Here is a 20,951-nt window from a genome sequence, read left to right as displayed (position 1 = left end):
TGCCTGGCTGGGAGAGATTCTTGTCAGTCTGTGTGGCAGAAGCACTGTGCTCTTGCAGGCCACCTTTATGGAGACATCATGGATAAAGCAAGAATCCCCTGGATCCCGTACAGCATTGGCTCTGGGCCCTTTCCTGCTCACTCCCTCAGTTCACACGGACTCCTGCTGATCTCCTTGATGGATGATACACGTGGACATGCTGTGTGCTGTTCTTGTTTGTTTATATGACTGGCATCGTGGATCACATTCCACAATGTGCTTCCCATAACAATATGGGCTCTTCCTCTGAGGATGTAGGAACTTACCTCTGCCTCATATCATATCATTTTCAAAGCATATGCACGACACAGGGTATTCAATATCTCCTCCCATTTGAACATTGGCAATTTCCCATTGGTCCACAGTATAAGAAGTGCTGTGTGTTGAGCACTGCCCATGGCTGGTGATGTTGGTGTGGAAAGGTTGTGGAACCTTTAGCAGGTGGAGCCTCACTGGAGGAAGTGTGTCACTGGGGTCAAACCTGAGCGTCAGTAGTCTGGTCTGGCTTTCTTTCTGCTCTCTGCTCTCTGACTCCAGAGGCAATATGACCTGCCACCCCCTGCTTCTGGCACGGTGTCTACCTACCACAGCACATTGTGTTTCCCAGACTAGGAGCCAAAGGCAACACTCCCTTAGGTGAAATCTTGTCAGACATTTGGTTGCAGCAGAGAGCAAAGCAACTAATACAATGCTCACCTACAACCCAACTGATCAGAGAAATGAAAGCCAAACCATAACAAGGTACGATTCCACTCACACTCACTGGGAGGAACTTCTTCTTCTTCTTCTTCTTCTTCTTCTTCTTCTTCTTCTTCTTCTTCTTCTTCTTCTTCTTCTTCTTCTTCTTCTTCTTCTTCTTCTTCTTCTTCTTCTTCTCCTCCTCCTCCTCCTCCTCCTCCTCCTCCTCCTCTTCCTCCACCTCCTCCTTCTCCTTCTCCTTCTTCTGTTTCTGCTTCTTCTGCTTCTGCTTCTTCCTCCCTCCTCCTCCTCCTCCTCCTCCTCTTCCTCCTCCTCCTCTTCCAAGTACTGGTGAATATGTGAATAAACTGGAACTCATATCCCGCTGCTGATGGGAAGGGAGGTGACATAGTTGTCTGGAGCAAGGTGTGTCTGTTCTTCAAAACAGGTATGGTTGAGATGGGGCAGAGCTCACTGTCACATGTGGGGCTGTGGGTTCAAGCCCCACAACATCTCCAAAACATTGCAGCAGACACTCAGACAAATACTTGTGTACTCACGATCATTGTTTAATGTTTATATATTCACAACAGCCAAGAGGCAGAAGCAACTCACATGTCCATCAAGAGAATGCATGAGCAGAAGGTGCTGTGTACATTCAGTAGTTAACCTTCAAAAGGCAACATCAGGGGCTGGAAAGATGGCTCAGTGGTGGGGAGTATTTACTGCTCTTATAGAAGATCAGGGTTCAGGGTCCGGACCTCATACTGGATGACTCACAACCACCTGTAACTCTAGTTCCAGGGGAGCTGATGGTCTCTGGGTTCTGAAGGCACCCACACTTATGAGTGTCTATGAGAGAGAGAGAGAGAAAGAGAGAGAGAGATGTCTATGTATGTTAGACATGAGTGTGCATATGTGTGTGAGATGTGTGCATGCATATGTACATGTACACATATGTGTACACACATGAGTGTATATGTGTGCGCACACGTGCATGTATGTGTGAGAGGTACATGTATGCATGTTTGTATATGTATGTGTGTGAGAGACAGATATGTGCACGTGTGTTTCTGTATGTGTTTGCATGTTTGAGAGAGATGTGTATGTGCATGTGTGTGTATGTATGTGTATGTGAGGGAGAAATGTGTGTGTGTGTGACAGAGAGAAAGAAATGTATGTGTGCATAAGTGTGTATGTATGTGAACATGCATGCACATATATGTATGTGTGTGCATAATTTTAAAGAAGCAAGCCAAAAAACCGATCTAAACTTTCTATAGAAAAGAACCAAGCCAGGCAATCTTGAAAAAGGGCAGCGTGGAAGGACTCCCTCCTCCTAATTTCCAGCAAAAGCAGCAGTGCTTGTGTGGTATTGGTGAGATAAACAGATGTGGGTCAAAAGGAAGCTGCGAGTTCAGAGTTAGAGCCACGCATTGACTTTCAGTAGAACAAGGACGGGGAGGGCAGGGATCAGGCCCTGCAGCAAGGGGCTCTAGAACAAGGCCTCCTGTCTGAAGATGAACTTTGACCCATACTTGTATAGAGTGAATTTCTGTATTTACATCTTTATTTTTGAATTTAATCTTTTCGGTAGAGGCAGGCGTGGAGACAGGACTCATTCACGTGCCACAGTGCACTTGTGGAGGTCAGAGGACAACTTGTGGGTCTTAGAACTTTCTTTCACCACGTGGCTCCTGGAGGTGGAACTCGGGTCCTCAGGCTTGGTGGCACGTGGTGTTACCTGCTGAGCCATCTTGCATGCTGACCGTGTGCGACGTGACTCGCATTGAACCATGGATCTAAATGCACAACAAAAAACTACGTTTTAGAAGCTTAAGAGGGAGGCTCCTTTGCTTTGTTTCTGTATTCAAGACCAAGTCCGTGTGCCCAGCGCAGGCCTGAAGCTTGACCCTTGCACACACAGCAGAGTTGTTTTGTAACGACAAATCTTACTATGAAGCCAGGCTTGGCTCACTCAGTCCGCTTACCTCAGCCTCCTGACAGGCTAACACCAACACAGCTGCCTGATCTTCTATCTACCATTTCAGCGCCAGCACCGGAAGTCAGAGCTCACACGTTAGCCAAGCGCCAGACTGCAGCTACCTCCCAGAGCTAACAGGAAAGCTAAAGAAAAAAAAAATCTTAGTTTAGAAGGAAAATTCTTAGCTCTACCTAAACGTAAAGTCATAGTTCATGGAAGGAAAAAAGGAGGTAGGACTCCAAGACTCAGTTGCTCGCCTTCCAAGAAGAAAAGGAAGGCAGGCTGTAACTTTAATTTTTTTCAAAACCTGTTTTTAATGGCGGCTCTTAAACGCTTTAACCTCCCTTATAGCCCACCACCCACCAGAGGTAGTGAAAAAGAAGGAACACAGGGGAAGTGGACCTGTTTAGAAAGGTTCTTTGGAGCAACTCCCATGTGTGTTGTCTGGAAATCGGCAGCTCGTTTCACAGGTTATCAGAGGCAGTTTGGTCCACCTCACGGAAATACTGGATCAGCAGCAGTGGCATGATCTAGCAGGGACAGTCAGGCCTCAGCCTCAGCTTGAGTCAGCAGGGGGGACCGGGAGGAACGCCAAGAGAAGCTCTCAGCTGTGCCTCTCTCAGAGAAGGAAGATCAGTGAAGACATGAGACCCACTATTGTTGCATAGCTAGCTCTCTAAGCAAGCCTAGCTTAGTCCCTGTCACTATCTGTTGAGTCCTATTTATACCCTCCAAACATCACACGTCCTCCACGGGCCTTGCCTCAGCTGACATCACTCTGCCCATCAGGTCAAGTCTGCAGAAGTGGTAAGAAACTGCAGCACACCTACTAGAAGTTTTCTGGTGATTTTTCTCTCTATGGAGTCCAGACAAATGCAGCTCAACTACACAAAGTAAGGCGGACTGATACATGTGTGTTCTTAGAAAAGAATCTTTCATCTGTGTCCTTTCACATGCATGCTTTAGCAGAACATCCTTTCTCCTGTGTCTTCTTCAGCTAAATGTTCCTTCATGAGTCTGCCTTAGTCTTTCACCTGTATCCACCTCAGTTAAACGTCACTTCGTGTGTTTGCCCCAAAGAACCCTTAAGTTTCCACTTCAACAGGCGATGGACCTGAAGCAAATGCACAAACCCACAGACCTGCTATTCTGATTTCTGTGCATCATGTGCAAAGACGTCTCTAATTCTGTGCTGAGGAGTGAGCAACAAGGCAAAGGTAGGAGGTTATGAACACACATTTCACTAAGGAAGATGGTTCACGTGCAGATCAGAGCTCGGAGTGGTGACTAACAATAGTCCTTGGGGGAATACAGGCTAAAACAGCAGGGAGATAGCCCCGTTAGCTGTTAGCTGTGTAAAACAAAAAGCTGAAGTCCTGACAACCCCAAGTGTTGACAAGGAAGCAGCACACCGAGGTTCTCTGGAAAGCTAAAGTCTTGACAATCCCAAGTGCTGACAAGGAAGCAGCACACTGAGGTTCTCAGAGTGGCCAAGGAGGATGTGTGGGGCATGTGGAGGTCAACCTTGTGAAGGACAAAGTGTGATGGAGGGCTGAGGTGCCACAGGCTCCTGAGTCTCCTTGAAGAATCCTGATCTGCGGGAGATGGGATTATTAAAACACCGGTGAGACAGCAAAAAGGACCGGAGGCCAGGGCGATGGCTGCTTCCTCCCCTCCCCCAACAAGGAAGCCCTGACAGGTGACTATACTCCCCCCACTACTTCTGAGTTACCTCACCAGGTAGGGTTTTCATTGGAGCACCATGATAGTATGGTGAGACATGATTGGCAGAGGATTTAGAGACTTGGGATTGGCTCAAACACTGTATGTGCTGCACAATAAGCTGCACCCTAATGCTGGTCTCTGGAGTCTCATTTCTGGGGATTTGTCATGTGACTCTGTCACCTCTCACCTCTCACCTTAGTCGTTTCCCACAGGAATGCAAATTGGACCACAGTGTCTCTGTTTCTTATAAAAGTTAAACAGTCCTTCAACCACAATCCAGCAATCCCACTTTCCAGTATTTAAGTAAACAAAAAACCCTCAGCTTTCCTCAAAATCTTTAAGTGAATATTTATAGAGAAAGGTGTGTTACCTGGGGAAGGATAGACAGCTTAGCATATGTAGGGAATGGAGTGTTTGGTGGGAAACATGAACTGCGGACACGGGAAACTCCACAGATGAACCTCGGATGTGTTACTGCAGGTGCAGGAAGCCAGAGTCAAACGACCATGTGCTGTGTGAGCCCAACTCCGTCAGGTTCTGGAGCATCTGGGAACAGATCTTCCCTGGGGCTGGAAGGCAGTGGCCCTGGGGCTGGAGGGGCGGGGGGGGGGCTCCCTGGGGGCACACATGGGCTCTGGGGATGAGGGGCTTGTTGTTTATTTCGATTGAAGTAGAAGTCGCAGAACGGTGTTGTCAAAATTTGAGGTGAACATGAGGCAAATACATATTTAACTTTAAAAATGTATTTACTTATTCGTGTGGGTCTGTCTGTCTGTCTATCTTTCTGTGTTTGCCACTGTGTGCATGCTGAGGTCAGAGGACTAGTTTTTTTGGGTTTCTTCTATCCTTGGGCCTTTACATGGTCCTGGGAATTCAATTCAGGTCGTCAGGCCTATGAGGCAGGCACCTTTACCTGCTGAATCAACTCACTGGCCCCAGTCATAGTTTCTTTTTTGCGAAGATCTTAGTGCAAAATGCTATAACTAGTTAGGAAAGCTCTTGGCAATTTAAAAACGATAGAATTAAACGTACAGTTATCTAATTACCCAGGAACTCCAATACTCACAGGTATTTATCCAAAAGAATTCAACATGTGTCCTCAAAAAGCCGGGCTCACAGGGAACAGGCAGCAAACACTGGCGACTTAAGCAAAGGCGGGTGAGCTCACACATTGGACTCTGTACTAAAGAGGGGCGAGTGGCTAATCTATGCTGCAACATGGCTGGGTCTCAAACACTGGGCAGAGCAAAAACCAGCCACAAAGCACCGAGACTGTGAAGGGTCGAGCAGGCAGTGCCCGTGAGGAGAGAAGTGAGCATCTGCCTAAGGAGGAGTCTGGGAGGTGACAGGGTATGGAGAGCTACACTGACACTTCCCCCAAAGAGTACATGTGCCGAAGGGGTTGGGGATTTAGCTCAGTGGTAGAGCGCTTGCCTAGGAAGCGCAAGGCCCTGGGTTCGGTCCTCAGCTCGTGTCTTTCCTCACTTTCCCTGTTCTTCTGGGCACTGACCGGCCTTGCAGCTGAAAGGGATTTTTGACAGTGACCTTGGCCATGCAAAGCCGCCTTCTGTCCAAAGGACGAAATGAAGCGGTGACTCTAAAGCCCTGTGGGATCCTTACACAACGCTCACTCCTGGCCTGGTTGGCTCTTCAAGTGGCCCTCTGCCCTTTGGGGAGATGGGGCAGTGGGACCAGAAAGCCCTAGGGAGAGGCTGCAACCTGTGACTAGCCCCCAGGGAGAAGAAGGTGCAACCCTTGCCTAGAGCCAACCCTTTCTGGGCGTAGATTGGCAGTGTTAAACACAGTGTCACTTAAGTAGCTGAATTTTCTCTGGCCTGCCCCATCGCCACCTCCTCACAGTCTGGGCTTCAACCCCCTGCAGCCATACGTGACAGTTAGTGACACCCCTGGGGAGGTCCGGGGACTTAGGAACGCCTCTGATGGGCTGCAAGCTTGTGTTCTCTGTTCCACTCTAGAACAGAAGTGGTTCTAACTAGTGTAGCCCGGTGGGTAGGGCTTTTCAGGGAGGATCGAACAATGAGTCGATTCCTCAGGGCGCGCAGACAGGTCCCAGTGCAGTGCCCCTCCTCCCACACACACCTGAGCAAGGCTGTGGGAACCAGCTGGAGCAAAACGAAGCTCAACCCTGAATGCATCTGCTCTAGTCGGCTCCGGAAGCTTCAAGCTCCGATTTAGGTTTTCATCCCCATACCTTTAGAGCCAGATGGAGACCACACACATCCCCCACCGTACACTCCCCTCTGTCACGAACACTGGTTAATCTTCTTCCCCACTCTCCCAGCAACAGGAAACAATACTCAGAGGCCTTTCCCTCACTGGACAGGCATAGGGAGGGGTCATTTCCAAAGACACTGGCTTTCTGCAGCACCTCTGGGTTTTCAGGTTTTCTGAAATAAGCCGCAAGTCTTTCACTTAAAAAAAAAAATTCGCTGGAGAGATGGTTCAGCAGTTAAGAACACTGACTCGCCTTCCAAAGGTCCTGAGTTCAATTCCCAGCAACCACATGGTAGCTCACAACCATCTGTAGTGGGACCAGATGCCCTCTTCTGGTCTGTTTGAAAACAGCTATGGTGTACTCATATAAAATAAATAAATAAATAAATCTAAAAAAAAAAAAGAGCTTCCAGGGACTAAGTCACTACCTAAAGACTATACATGGACTGACCCTGGACTCTGACCTCATAGGTAGCAATGAATAGCCTAGTAAGAGCACCAGTGGAAGGGGAAGCCCTTGGTCCTGCTAAGACTGAACCCCCAGTGAATGTGATTGTTGGGGGGGAGGGCGACAATGGGGGGAGGATGGGGAGGGGAACACCCATATAGAAGGGGAGGGGTTAGGGGGATGTTTGCCTGGAAACCGGGAAAGATAATAATAATTGAAATGTAAATAAGAAATACCCAATTTAATAAAGATGGAGAAAAAAATTCATTTTCGGTGCATGTGTGTTTTGTCTGCATGTCTGTGCACTGCACTATGTGTGAAATACCCAAGGAGTCCAGAAGAAGATGTTGGCTCTCCTGGAACTGGAGACACAGATGGTTATGAGCTGCTGGGTGGGTGTAGGGAAGAGCAGCCAGTGCGCTGACCGCTGAGCCATCTCTCCAGCCCAAGCCGCGAGTCCTGAACGTCTCACTGTGGCTACTTACCCACCGCCTTTGGTCTACTCTACTACTGTGGTCTCTGCCTTCACACTCTGCCGTGGTTACACGGGACTTGCCCCCAGACACGCCCTGCTTCCACCTAGGACACTGCAACTCACCACATGCTTACCGGAAGCCGGTCGAGGCATTTCCCTTCCCAAGCAGGCATCGGTCCGTCCGCCATTACCTTGAACAGCTTTTCACTGTCTGTGATGACGTCACGAGGCACCACGCGTTCCCAGGGCTGTGCCTGGCACCGTAGCTTTCTCTCAGGCTGGTCACAGCAGTTCCTCTGCCACTCTGTGGGTCCCCCACCTGTCACATCGGTGACACACTGATTGAAGTTTACTGCACCTGTTCTAGGCGATTCTGATGTAGACATATGTCACGTGCGGGGCCTCCTTACCTGCATGTGTCTATCATGCGTTGATGTTTTGTCTGTATGTATGTCTGTGTGAGGATGTCAGGTCTCCCGGAACTGGAATTACAGATGGTTGTGAGCTGCCATGTGGGTGCTGGGGTATCAAACTCAAGTTGTCTGGGAGAGCAGCCAGTGCTCTTAACCACTGAGCCGTCTTCCCAGTTCACGATTCTGTAACATTTATACTTTCTCTTCTTAGAACTGAATTTCATCCTGTCTAAATGTCATCCACCCTTTGGGATCCAGTGCAAAGGTGACCTTTAATGTAACATGCTGAGGCTTGGAGTGGACTCTCCTCAGCGACTTGTTTCTCCTCCTTCCAACACTGTTATGTCTTTCTCCTCCGATGCTAGCTGACAACTGCTGTGGTATGGCCGTGCTTCGTGCTCCCAAAGCTTCCTGTCCTGGGACCTCAGCCCTCAGGGTGGTGATACCGGGCAAGGGTCCCTTTAAGAGGTGGAGCCTAGAGGGAGCTGGTGAGGCGAGTTGGGAAAAAGGCTCTAGGAAGGGAAGGGAAGCTCACATCTCTCTGGGTTCCAGTCTTGCCCTGTGACCTCTTGGTCCCCTATGTGTTCCCAATGCATGAGGTAACGAAGCCAAGAGGGCCCATTGCCAGTGTCTGCGCCATGCTGTTTGGACTTTGAACCTCCCAAACCGTAAGCTAAATGAAGCTCATTTCTTAGCAAGGAGCCTGCCTCACTTTTTTTTTTTTTTTTTTTTTTTTGGTTCTTTTTTTCAGAGCTGGGGACTGAACCCAGGGCCTTGCACTTCCTAGGTAAGCGCTCTACCACTGAGCTAAATCCCCAGCCCCAGCTAAATCCCCAGTCCCCCTGCCTCACTTTCAAGTACAGCACCAGGAGAGCTGGTACTGCAACCTCGGGTGTCTGTTTGTACACACGCTGCCTACCTCTGCACGGGACTGTACGCTCTGTGAGGAGAGGAATGATGTGTGTTAAACGTGACTCTGGCACTTAGGTCAGAATCTAATTATAGCTGCAGACAGCTGTGGGAGAAAGGTCAACTTCCCCAGTGGTGAACTCTCTGAGTAGCAATGACAACCTACAAATAAGACCGTGGTACGGTAGTCATCTGACTATATGCTGGGGTGACCAAATGTTTTCTAATTGAAGTTGAGGCCTACCACAGTATGCCAGTTGTGTCTAGTGCTATAAAACCATTCAAAAACCCCGGGCTAGGGAAGTCGTGGACCCTAGTGTTGATTTGCTAAATGGTCACAGTATCTGCCTTAGGGTTTCTGTTGCTGTGAATTGGGGAGAAAAGGGTTTATTTGGCTTACACTTCTGCACTGTAGTCAAGCCAGGACAGGAACTCACGCAGGGCAGGAACCTGGAGGCAGGAGCTGATGCAGAGGCTATGGAGGGGTGCTGCTTACTGGCTTGCTCCTCATGGCTTGCTCAGCCTGCTTTCTTACAGAGCCCAGGACCACCAGCCCAGGGATCACACCACTTACAATGACCTGGAAACGCCCCCAGCTCCCATCAATCACTAATTAAGAAATTCCACAGATGAATTTTAAGGAGGCATTTTCTCCTTTCAGATAACTCTAGCTTATGTCAAGTCGACACAAAACTATCTGGTACAGTGTCAAACTGTATTCTTTCTTTTTTTTTTTTTTTTTTTTTTTTTCAGAGCTGGGGACCGAACCCAGGGCCTTGGGCTTCCTAGGCAAGCGCTCTACCACTGAGCTAAATCCCCAACCCCGTCAAACCGTATTCTAAATACTTAAATTCATACCCATCCATCCCTGCTGCATTCAGCCTTGGTAGGAGAAGCTTCTTTTTCCAATGGACTCACAGCTGCTCAGACTAAGGAGAAATGACTGTCGAGTGCTTGGCCCTACAAGAGATGTCTATATCAACCCTTCATGGACGGAGGGGCTTATGACGTCCCCTTTCCTATGGGACTATTGGCAGCTAATAGTCTACCCTTGTTATTTTATTTTTTTAAAGATTTATTTATTTTATATAAGCACACTGTAGCTGTCTTCAGACACACCAGAAGAGGGCATCGGATCCCATTACAGATGGTTGTGAGCCACCATGTGGTTGCTGGGAATTGAACTCAGGACCCTCTGGAAGAGCAGTCAGTGCTCTTAACCTCTGAACCATCTCTCCAGTCCCTCATATACCTTTTTTAAATAAAAAAATAATCCACTGAGTCCAGTTTGTACTGTCAGTACACTGCTGCAGGGCAAACCTACCAGGGGCCAACTCCTAAGGAAAAATGTTTCTCTTCTAAGAGCCTCCAGTTGTCAATGGCTCTTTTAGATGGGGGTTTGGTTCCTTTGTCTTTCTGTGCTCCATGCTAGAATGTTGAGTGTCTTGATCTTGTACAGGTGTCTTTTTTTTTCCTTTTTGAGGTTTTAATACAAACCACAACTGCTGTGCGTTCATGAGTGCAATGGTCTTGCTGCATCTGGAAGACACCGCCTTCCCCAGTTTCCGGCTCTTACAATCCTCCCGATGTAGATGTCCCCTCTCTGGCACCCCACAGACACTTATTCTCTGAATTTTGATTAATTATGAGTTTCTGCATTAATTGTCATTCACTGCACAAGGGAACTGGAGAGGTAAGCCAGTGGGTTGCACTAATCTAGGCATCCATTTAACAAAATAGTAGTAGTAGGTTCATCTATGGGACCTACAGGTTCCACAGTTGGGTTCTTGGTCAGATTTACGCTACTGGGTATGCAGTTTTCCAGTGGAGAGCACCTTAAATCAAACCACAAAGCAGTTAGTCACCCCTGTAACGTTCATGGCACCATTGCATGTCCATGGACACGTCTTGCTGGGACGCTCATTATTATGGTTCACAGGGCTCACAAGCTGGGTGCATCTGTTGATAACTCCTCCCCCAGCACTCTCCCTAGCGTGCCCTACTATTATGAAAACCAGCCGTCAGGGAAGAAGCACCCTGGTTAGTACCAGGTTGATTTTTCTAAGTCCTGTGACCAAAACGTATGGTGTTTTTAGTCATAGAGTCTCACCCCCAAGTTCTGGCAAACACCCAAGAGCAATGGCAGTAGCCTGCCTTGTTTTGGAGGGCTTCAGCACGTCTGTGACCAGCGACTGGAAGGAGACGTCCCATGCCTGGCACTGGGCTTTTTATTTGACAGCCCATGGCTTTTTGCCCACTTCTTTTCTAAGAACAGGACATGAACTTCCCTTTGCAAAGTGACAAAAACGTCTCTTGTGATGGTGTCCCCTTCCTCCTTCCTAGGAGGAAAGTGACTCTTGTTACAGGAGAGTCAGGGCCCACGTTGCATACACGTAGACACGTATGCAACCTCTCTCTACCGTTTCCAGTTACACTCCACGGTCACTCGAAGCTCAGCCTCTCACTTGCTTTGTTAAATGGCACACATTACCTGATCTAATTGTCACACATAAGTATGACTAAAATGGCACATCTTTCTCCTGTTAATGCTTAGAGTTAAAATTTGTTGCTTGTATTAGTTGAGTCCAGAAGGGGTGAGGAAATCTTTTTCTTCTTGTCCATCAATTTGCATCTCATTTGACCCCTGCCCTGAAGTAGGCCCTGTTATTATGTTGTCCTTACCTCACTGATGATTAAGCAGGCAGAGGTAGTATAAGAATACTTTTTCAAGTTTCACACTGACCAAGACACAGTGACAGTCGCACAGTGGCCATTACTCTGTGGTCATCCCACCATTGTGATCACTACAAAATGACTACCACACAGCGGCCACCACACAGCGGTCCACACGCTCACAGTTGTCATCACATACAGAACATCACAGTGGTCATCACACTGTGACTACCAGTTACCCCACACGGAGGCCATCACCCAGTGATCATCACCCAGTAGCCATCCCACATTAGTCATAACACAGTGGCCACTATATGGTCACCGTTACACAAGGATCATTACACTGTGGCTATGTACATACTAGTAAACAGTATCATTAGAATATGGTAAATGACTACCCAAAGAGTACACATGGACAGACCCATGGCTCCAGCTGCACATGTAGCAGAGGTTGGCCTTGTTGGGCACCAATGGTAGGAGAAGCCCTTGGTCCTGCTGAGGCTGGACCCCCAGTGCATCGGAATGTCAGGGAGGGTGGGAAGGGGGGTTGGGGAGGAGGAAACACCCTCATTGAAGAAGGGGAGGGGGATGGGATAGGGGGCTTATGGCCAGGAAACCAGGAAAGGGAATAACATTTGAAATGTAAATAAAAAATATCCAAGAATATGGTCAATGTGAGCATGTTTAAGTCAGATGAATTAAGATTTTTTTTTTCTAGTACTCTGGAGAGATTTTGGAAAAAAAAAAAATCGAACCCGGGATCCCTATGCCCAGATCACACAGCTCTGTCTCCATCTTATGTTTAACAGAGACTGAAGAAGTAACTCTCCCAAGTCATCACCACAGCCACAAACAACAAAACCGAAACACACATCCAAAACGTAACAGAGCTGGGTACCAGAGGGCATCGCTCAGGAGTCAGAGACAGACGGATCTCTGTGAGTTTAGCCTAGTCTACAGAGCAAGTTCCGGTCTAGACAGGGCTACCTGGGAGACTCTGTTTCAGAAAGAAACAACCCCCCACCCCCACCCCCACAAAACAACAACAAAAACAAACTATAACAACAAAACTCTTTTTTTTAAATTTTATGTACACTAATCACTGTCTTGAGACACACCAGAAGAGGGCATCAGATCCCATTACACATGGTTGTGAGCCACCATGTGGTTGCTGGGAATTGAACTCAGGACCTCTGGAAGAGCAGTCAGTGCTCTTAACCACTGAGCCATCTCTCCAGCCCTTCTTTTTCCTGTTAGACTTGAATTTTGATTTCACGCATTTTAACACGGTTCCTGTTGATACTTTTTGGTTTTTCAGAGACCATCTATCACAGGACACAAAACAACATACAATCCATCATAATCCTGTCACCTTGTGCCCATACAACCATAGAGACAGAGGAGTACTGCTGCTAAAATTGCCCAACTTCCAGGGACAGACAAAACCTCAAACACCCTAATGCTCCGTCCAGGGAACTGTGGTCCGAGCGTGTGGTGCAGTTCACCAGTACGGACACCAGAGGGCAATTTACCCTTAGGAAGACGACTCTCCATTAGGCTGTCAGCACCATCAAGGCCATTTGGGATGATAGATTGCAGAAAGTTGGTGTGTACAGAATCTTCTGACAATGGCTTGTCCTGGGCCGGGTTAACTGGGACCCAGTAATGTAGAACTGTGCTCTCACACTGCAGCTTGAAGCTCCGTGAGTACTGAGGACAAAGATGACAGGCTACTTCTCAACTCTCCATCCCAGCACAGATGCTTTGGGTGTGGTCCCACGTAGGGACCCGAGAGCCGCACCCTGGGGGCATTTGGAAGCTTCGAGGTATTATTTTATTTGTTTGTTTAAGTATTATAGTTCATGGGGTCCTGAGACTGGATTGGCCTCCCTGCTTCTCCTTGGGAAGCTGACCTCAAAGGTCAGCACTCACCTTTGGCTTAGGAGACAATAGAAGGGCCTGAAAAACCTGCCTGCTTCTCCTCTCTTACCTGCCTGCTGCACTGCGGAGAAAAGGGATCTAAGGACAAAGCTGACAACAGATGCAGTCGGGACAAAGTCAAAAGCGGCAGGTGAGTCCATCTCTCCGTTTCTCCCACCCCATATCTTTAAGCAAGGCCAGTTCCTGTGCCCCAGTAGCCCTTACAGAGACTGCACAGGATGGAATCTTCCATTGGGAACTGCAGGAGAAGTTCTAGCATAGTCCCTAGGTGCTCGACCCCTTCAGACTAGTCTACTTACCATCCCTTCTCAATCAGACCTGGCCCACCACCCGGGAGTCACTTTCCCAATCCAGTCCAGACATCCCTCTGCCTCCAGGGGAACCTGGGGTATGCAGACCTGAGTCCAAAGCACACAGAAAGAGAAACACTGGTAAACATCTCCCTAGGAATGTCAATTTTATTATAATCCCAGGAAGGTCAAACGAAATTATAGGTGGAAACAAACAGGCCACACTACAGGGATGGGACCCTGGGGACCCATTTTAATAGCTGTATCTATCAAAGGCTTCCAGTCAACCCTTGTTGAAAGCTGAAAAACACCTCAAGCTCCAGATTGTGATACTTCATATGTGTGTGCAGTGTGACCCTCAGTCCTGTTGACATACTCTAAGGGTATGTGTTGGGGGGGGTGACTTGTGTCTGTCCAGCAGCCCTTCACCTTTAGAGGGACAGCAGTGGGTGTAACACCTTAATAGCATCTCTTGGAGAGAATATGGACACTCCTGCAGTCACTAGCAGTTGGGGTGAACTCACAGGCGGGTGGAGGGCTTGTCAGCACCCTGACATTTTTTTGCCATCGTTCCAGGAAACTGCACTGGCTGCAGAAGGTTCCTGGATGATGCTGGACAGAGAGCTATGTCTTCCCTGAGACAAGCTGGGCTCCTTTCTGCTGATGATCCAGTCTCCCGGCAGGAGGTGGTTGGAAGATTGTACTTGACCTGAGCCGCACACAACCTTGTCTCTCCTCCAAACATCCAGGGATTGGTTTACCAATATTGGCTTTCCCAATGTTGAACATGTCCTATGTCTGCAGTACACTCAGCCTAATGGCACTGGGAGAATTGGGTCATCCTGAAGGGAGTCCATCAGTCCGAGACATTGTGAGTCTCAGCTTTCTTTACTTATCTATATGTAGGGTCCTTCTGCCAAAGAGGGCACATCATCATATGACTGGAAGCATTGTCCCCAAGTGGCATTGTATTTGGGAGGCCCTACTTCTTATAAGCATTTCCCTGTCCCTCTCCACACCTTTCCTCCCTCACCCACCTGCACAAACATCATGACCAAGAAGCAAGTTGAGAAGGAAAGGGTTCATTCAACTCCACATTTGCTGTTCATCACCAAAGGAAGTCAGGACTGGAACTCAAGCAGGTCAGAAAGCAGGAGCTGATGCAGAGGCCATTGAGGGATGTTACTTACTGGCTTGCTTCCCCTGGCTTTCTCAGCTTGCTTTCTTATAGGATCCAGGACCACCAGCCTAGGGACAGCACCACCCACAATGGGCTCTCTCACCCTTGATCACTGAGAAAATGCCTTACAGCTGGATCTCACGGAGGTGTTTTCTCAACTGAGGCTCTTTTCTGTGATAACTCCAGCTTGTGTCAAGTTGACACAGAGAAACCAGCCAGCACCCCACCTGATGGCTTGCTCTGGGTTCTCACCCAACCCCACTCAGTTCCAAGGTCATTCACACGGCCGCTATGAAGCCTGGTGGCTTGCCCATGCTGTGCTCTTGTCCAGCTTTCCCACCACGTCCAATGCCTCCCTGGGTGCTGTGAATCTGCAGACTCGGTGGCTGGCTCCTGGGACACATGCGCCCACGAGATGTTGGTTCACGATCAGTTGACCCAAGCAGAGCTTCCAACCAAAGGTTCTGGTTCAGGCCACACTTAGCACTTCAAGCAGCATCCTCAAACCTCCCCATCGTTGAGCTGCATCATTTTTCCTCAGACACTCACTGTTTGGACTTCAGGTTGAAATGTTCTTCAGTCCCCTTGGTGGTGACTGGGGTGTCTGTCCCGAATCTTGGCTTGGATACTGTGTGCTGCAAACTCCTTGTTTTAATACTTCTTCCTTTTGTTTTTTGGTCTTTTAAGACAGAGTCTTACTATGTAGCCCTGGCTGTCCTAGAACTCACTATGTAGACCAGAGTGGCCTCCAACTCAGAGGCCTGCCTATGTATGCTTCCTGAGTGATGCATTTAAAGGTGATTACCTCCCACCCAGCCCTACTTGCATTCTAGCTCTAACTCCCCCTGACCTATCTGTCCTGGGGCAGCTGCTGTCGTGCACAGGTTGAGTGGTGTCAGTGTTGGCCCAATCTCTCCCCCGGCTGGCTACATCTCCTCATGGCCTCAACAGACAGCTTTTCCAAGTGATTCTGCATCACCACAGTCTCAAGTTACTTTTCCACTGCTGCGTTATGACACGGTGACCGAGGCATTCTGTCCAAGAGTTTATTTGGGGCTTACAGCTCTAGAGGGTTAGACTTCATGACCGTCATGGGGGAAAGTGCGCTCGCTGGAGCAGTAACTGAGAGCTTACACTTTGATCCACAAAACAGACTTAACTGGGAATGGTGTGGGCTTTCAAAAACCTTAAAGCCCACCCACCAAGTGACACACCTTCTAACCCTCCCAAACAGGTCCACTCACTGGGGACCAGGCATAGAACTATCCTGATCCGTCCACGGATAGCCAGGAAAGTGACTTGTGGGGCTGAATTGGGAAGCCTGAGAGAGAACGGTGTAAAGCAGCCAGGACGAAAAGCCCTGATTTGGGGGTGGTTTCCACAGGCCCTGCCCTTCATGGAAGTCTGCGTTGATGCACACACTTCTCCTGGTCTCTACTGGAGCACCATTTAATCTGTCTGTAGAACCTCCACTCCCAAGCCTACAACAGTGTATGCTCAGTGGTTAACTGTATCCTCACACACAGCCCTGCCCATCCCATCGGCTCTGAAGGACTGGGGCTAAGGACATTGGGTCTTTTGATTGTGCACCCTGCGTGTGGAGGCCAGAGGTTGACATTAGGAGTCTCCCTCAGTCATTCTCCCTCAGTCATTCTCCATCTCAGTTTCTCAGACAGGCTCTCCCTGAACCGGAAGGTCACCATTTGGCTACAGTAGCTTGCCAGTGAGCCCCAGAGCGCCCCCTGATGCTCTTCTCCAACGTGGCATCTCAAAGCAGGTCCTTGTGCCTGCAGGCAGAAACTTCCCGACTGAGCCACCTCCCCAGGCCCTGCTCACATTTTTAAACGTTTGCTGTAGTTACATTTTGCCTCCGTAGGAAAAGACAGAGATTAATGTTGTTTCCTGATGAGGAGAGGCACAGGAAATTCTGAGGTTATCCCTAGAACCTGGAGTGCAGATTATAAATGGTTTTCCAATCAGTCGAAGCCCACGTAAGCTGTAGGGCAGCCCAGCAAGACAATTCTGGTTTCCTCTAACGGGTGAGGTACCCTAGTGAGCTATGGGAGAGGTTGTAATCTTTGAACCTTTAAATAACAATAGCAAAAATCTAGTCATTAACTGTGCACAGTAAAGTGCCCGACTATAATGATTAGTGTCATATCTTTAAAGTGCTAGAACAAACCGCTTGAATGTTTTCTCAAAAAAGAAATGGCAAATCACTGGGTAGGCTTTACTGACTTAAACATTATATAACGCACATAGAAACACTACATCTCTCATAAACATATAACTTTTACATTGTTATGTGTCAAATTATTTTTAAAAGAACAGACAAGACAGCAACAGGCCATTACTTTGATAAAATGTGACAGACACCACTGTTCTTGACCATCGGACTAACCAGCCCCTTCCCTCAGCTTCACGGAAGAACTTGTGCAGGACACTGTGCTGTGGTTGTTACGAGAACGTTGGAGATAATCCACTACCTGGTGCTTTGCACGTGTTGGCTTTTCTATAATGCCCAGTGACGTCCCTCAAGAGTCCTGATAGAAGGGCATGCCGGAAGCGAGAGGCCAGTGGCTTTCCTGAGGACACGAACCAGAACACAGACCCACACCTGACTGACACTCTGCTAAGGATGGCAGGGTTTTATCATTTGGTTAATTGATAAAGACAGGTCTTTCCTTTACGGCAGTGGTTCTCAACCTTCCCAGTGCTGCGAGCCTTTAACACAGTTCCTCATGTTGACCCTAAAATTATTTCTGTTGCCATTTTATAACTGAGACTTGGCTACTGTTACAAACCATAGTATAAATGTGTGTTCTGATGGTCTCAGGTAACTCCCCCCAGAGGAGTCGTGATCCACAGGTTAAGAACCACTGCCCTACAGGATGCTATCAGCGAAGCTTTTGAGATAGAGAGGGGAGTTATGGGAAAGTGTGTGGAAGCTGATTAGAATTCTGAAGGGATGGACTCACTGACCACCAAGCAAGATGGATACTGTTTGAAACAGAAATAAAAATGTCCTGAGTGGGAGGTTGGGTGGGTGACCTGAAGCAGCACAGCTCTGTTCCTAGCAGGTCCTTCAAGTAATGAGTGAAGGCAAACAAGCAAGGGTCCCTGCCTGGCCCAACCTCGGGGCTTCCCTGTTCCCCAGAGCCCTCTCTTGGATTAGCGCAGACACAGCTTGTGTGAGTGCTCTGAGGACCCAAGGGCAGCTTGTTCCTGAGGATAATTTGAAAATAACCCTCATAATCATTCAGCCCAATTCATAATTGTTGAAGGGTCTGAGGAATTTCTTGTGTATCTGTGCAAATGTTAGTGCTATTCTGAGGGGAAAAAAAGGTACAAATGCCGGCCTACTGGGGTAAATCAGGAAGCATCTTACTGGCAGGCACGGTAGCACACGTCTGTAATCCCAGCAGTGAGGGGGAGGGGAGGGTAGAGCCTGGAAGATCAGGAATTCAAGGCCATCCTTGGTTATATAGAAAGTTCCAGGCCAGCCTGGGGTTCATGAAATCCCTTCTCATAGAAACAGAACAGTTCACCCATGGAGAATGACTACGTATATACAATCCCATTAAGACAGAAAACGGTTTCTGGAGATGAACCCGACGGCCATCTCAAAGGGGCTCAGCTGCTTTTGGGTGCATTCAGTAGCTTGAAAAGACCAGGGCGACTGATCTCAGGAAGAAAATGGACGGAGAGCTCCGTGTGGCCGGTGTAGCCACAGGTGACAGACCTTTTCCTCAAAGAGAAAGGGTGCTTGACAAGCACAGAGCTCATGTTATGTTATAGCCAGAACAAGGGAAACATGCAAACTTCCTACTAATTAAGAAAAATGCTTTTTCTAGCACAGAAGGGAGGAAGTGCTGTCTCCCTGACAGCACCTGTGGCCCGGCAGGTGTAGAACTGACCGGGTTCTCAAGATAGAAAAGGACCCAAGGCCTTGCTCGCCCAGATGTTTCAGAATCATCTGGGCCTTGTCTACGCCACCTGGCTCAACAGTCTAGGGCCACAGCTTAACCTGGAACCAGAATTCTGGTCCCTCGTGCTGGGACCTCACTCAGTGGTATACAGTCTGTCTAATCTACACCAGGGCCTGAGTTCTACCCCAGTGACACCCCCCCCCAAAAAAAAACTTCATTGTTTAAAAGTTGCAATTCCTAAAAGATTTTATGTTTATAAAAAACGCTCGTCACAAAATATTTTAGCATTGTTTTTCAGTTTCTCATTTTTTCCATGTCAAAGGTTCTGCACACAGCATTTTAGTTTATACAGTACACGTACTCCCTGAAGGTCAACTGAAGGCGGTATAAAAAAAAAAAAAAACGGCTAGAGATTATCTCCATGTGGTTAAACAGAGCCTGTAGATCAGGAGACTGATATTTAGGGAAAGTTTTCACCGTTGCCACGGTCGGTCGGGGTTGCCAGACACCCAAGCTGAGCGAAGACCTGCAGGGTAACAGCAGGAGCAGCCCGGCCTGAGAACCAGGGGCTGGAGGAAGACCCAGAGCACGACACTAAAGTTCTGATTTATTGCGTTCTGTATCACCACGGGCAGGGGAGGGCCTGAGAGCTCGTTCTAAAGCTTTATTACCTGAGATTTGCATTCCGAACAACCAGGATGGGTGACTAACACACCTCACAAGATTTGGGTTTGGCTCTGATGAAAGACCATGTACCGACCTGGAAAGGGGCTACCCGAGATTAGAGAGGATCAGCTAAGCACCGAGGTCCGGGGACAGCTATGGTAGACTATCCCGGAACTCAAGCCCCTGGACAGCTCTTTCCCAGGGAGCTGCTCATGTCAGCCTTAGAGCTCTGTACGGCTCACTTCTCATCGTCCCGGCCGTAGTTAATGGTTTGTAGGGCCTGAGCTATGAGCACTGCCATCTCTCTGGTGCCAGCAGCCACCACTCTGCACGACATGAGGTCAAGGGGTCCACCTGTGGACAGAGAGGAGGGCGGGTGTCTGAGTTAGGGAAGCCTGTACGTCAGTCAGTCTTGCAGCCTTACACAGCAACTTCACATGTTTGTGCAGAGGAAAACAGTCCACAGGCAAAGGCGGGGTCCCTACCAGCAGCCAAGGAATAAAGCCGGCTGTGTGGGAGGCATGGTAACTCTCGATACCTACCCTGCCCTCGCGGGAACAGAGCCAGGGCTGCACTGAGCACTGAAGTTGACCCCCCCAATCTTAGAGTTAGGATGGTTCTGCAAAACGTAAAACTGGAAGAGACCAGGATGGGGGTGGGATATCCTGTATTTTGACACACAGCAGAGGGATGATGTACTTCCCTGACTCAGTGAGCCTGGGAGGGCCATGCCTGTGTTCCCAGATTTCCCATGCCCCTTCCTGGGTGCACGATAAAAATGCAGATTTGGGCCTCAAGGTGCTTTTTAGTGTGAGCTCATCCTGTACAGTTCACTGCCAAAGGCCAGCACCACTTCACTTTTGTACATCGCCAGGAGATTCAAGTCTCTCGAAAGAGAAATAGGACGGAGGTAGAAGCTAGACTGCAGGAGATCCACGTCCTACACCCAACAGTTAAAAGTGGGACACGGCATTTTCAGTAACAAACTCTAAAATCAAGAAGGAAAAACGAGTCTAACCATCTCTGTTAGAACTGAGGGGAGGAGGGTTTCGGGTCTTCAGTGGATGAGCAGACTCGAATGGAGCTCAGGTATGCTCTATAAAGAAAGACCAGTGCCTGGGACTCGGAGGCACAAAGGCAGAAGAACAGGACAGTTCTTGCTGGGCACTGGGCTGTCCCGGCTCTGGGCTCTGAGCTGAGATCGTGGGGAAGTGTCTGCTCTGTCTAACCCACGGGATTGTTGCAGAAGCCACGGGAAAGTGTGGGTGGTGGTGAGTGTGGAATGTGGCTGTTTCTGTTACCAGCCAAGTGTCGGAAGGGCAGAACCAAGGCCCACCATGGATGGCCACTGCTTGCCACGCACCCT

The 20,951-nt window shown here is 48.6% G+C and overlaps 1 protein-coding gene and 3 long non-coding RNA genes across 7 annotated transcripts in view; 2 read left to right on the top strand and 2 right to left on the bottom strand.

Moving 5' to 3' along the window:
* The first annotated feature begins 685 nt into the window (after positions 1 to 685).
* Positions 686 to 5,170, top strand: LOC147999856 (uncharacterized). Of its 2 annotated transcripts, XR_015643059.1 has the most exons (4): positions 686 to 780; positions 3,491 to 3,594; positions 3,807 to 3,918; positions 4,907 to 5,170. It is a non-coding gene; the product is annotated as an uncharacterized LOC147999856 (long non-coding RNA). The 2 variants fall into 2 exon arrangements; XR_015643060.1 differs by lacking the exon at positions 3,491 to 3,594 and having other exon boundaries at positions 694 to 780.
* On the bottom strand, positions 2,261 to 8,212 carry LOC134483046 (uncharacterized). Of its 2 annotated transcripts, none has more exons than XR_015643058.1 (4): positions 7,987 to 8,212; positions 7,719 to 7,878; positions 2,709 to 2,844; positions 2,261 to 2,519 (listed from the first exon to the last, which is right to left on the bottom strand). It is a non-coding gene; the product is annotated as an uncharacterized LOC134483046 (long non-coding RNA). The 2 variants fall into 2 exon arrangements; XR_015643057.1 differs by having other exon boundaries at positions 7,719 to 7,903; positions 7,995 to 8,204.
* A 318-nt stretch (positions 8,213 to 8,530) lies between these two features.
* On the top strand, positions 8,531 to 19,196 carry LOC147999855 (uncharacterized). Its single transcript, XR_015643061.1, has 4 exons — positions 8,531 to 8,665; positions 10,390 to 10,599; positions 13,431 to 13,650; positions 14,387 to 19,196. It is a non-coding gene; the product is annotated as an uncharacterized LOC147999855 (long non-coding RNA).
* Impa2 (inositol monophosphatase 2) overlaps positions 17,207 to 20,951 on the bottom strand; it is a 33,443-nt gene continuing 29,698 nt past the window's right edge. The window contains exon 8 of one of the 2 annotated variants that reach the window (XM_087592245.1): positions 17,207 to 19,939. In XM_087592245.1, the coding sequence (XP_087448371.1) occupies positions 19,824 to 19,939 (116 nt within the window). In that variant the 3' untranslated portion in view covers positions 17,207 to 19,823. 2 annotated transcript variants of the gene reach the window in all.

Source organism: Rattus norvegicus, chromosome 18 (genome assembly GCF_021556685.1).
Source record: "Rattus norvegicus strain SHRSP/BbbUtx chromosome 18, alternate assembly SHRSP_T2T, whole genome shotgun sequence".
Classification (NCBI taxonomy): Eukaryota; Metazoa; Chordata; class Mammalia; order Rodentia; family Muridae; genus Rattus; species Rattus norvegicus.
Note: the sequence above shows the minus strand (reverse complement) of the source record. Positions and strands in the feature narration are given on the sequence as shown.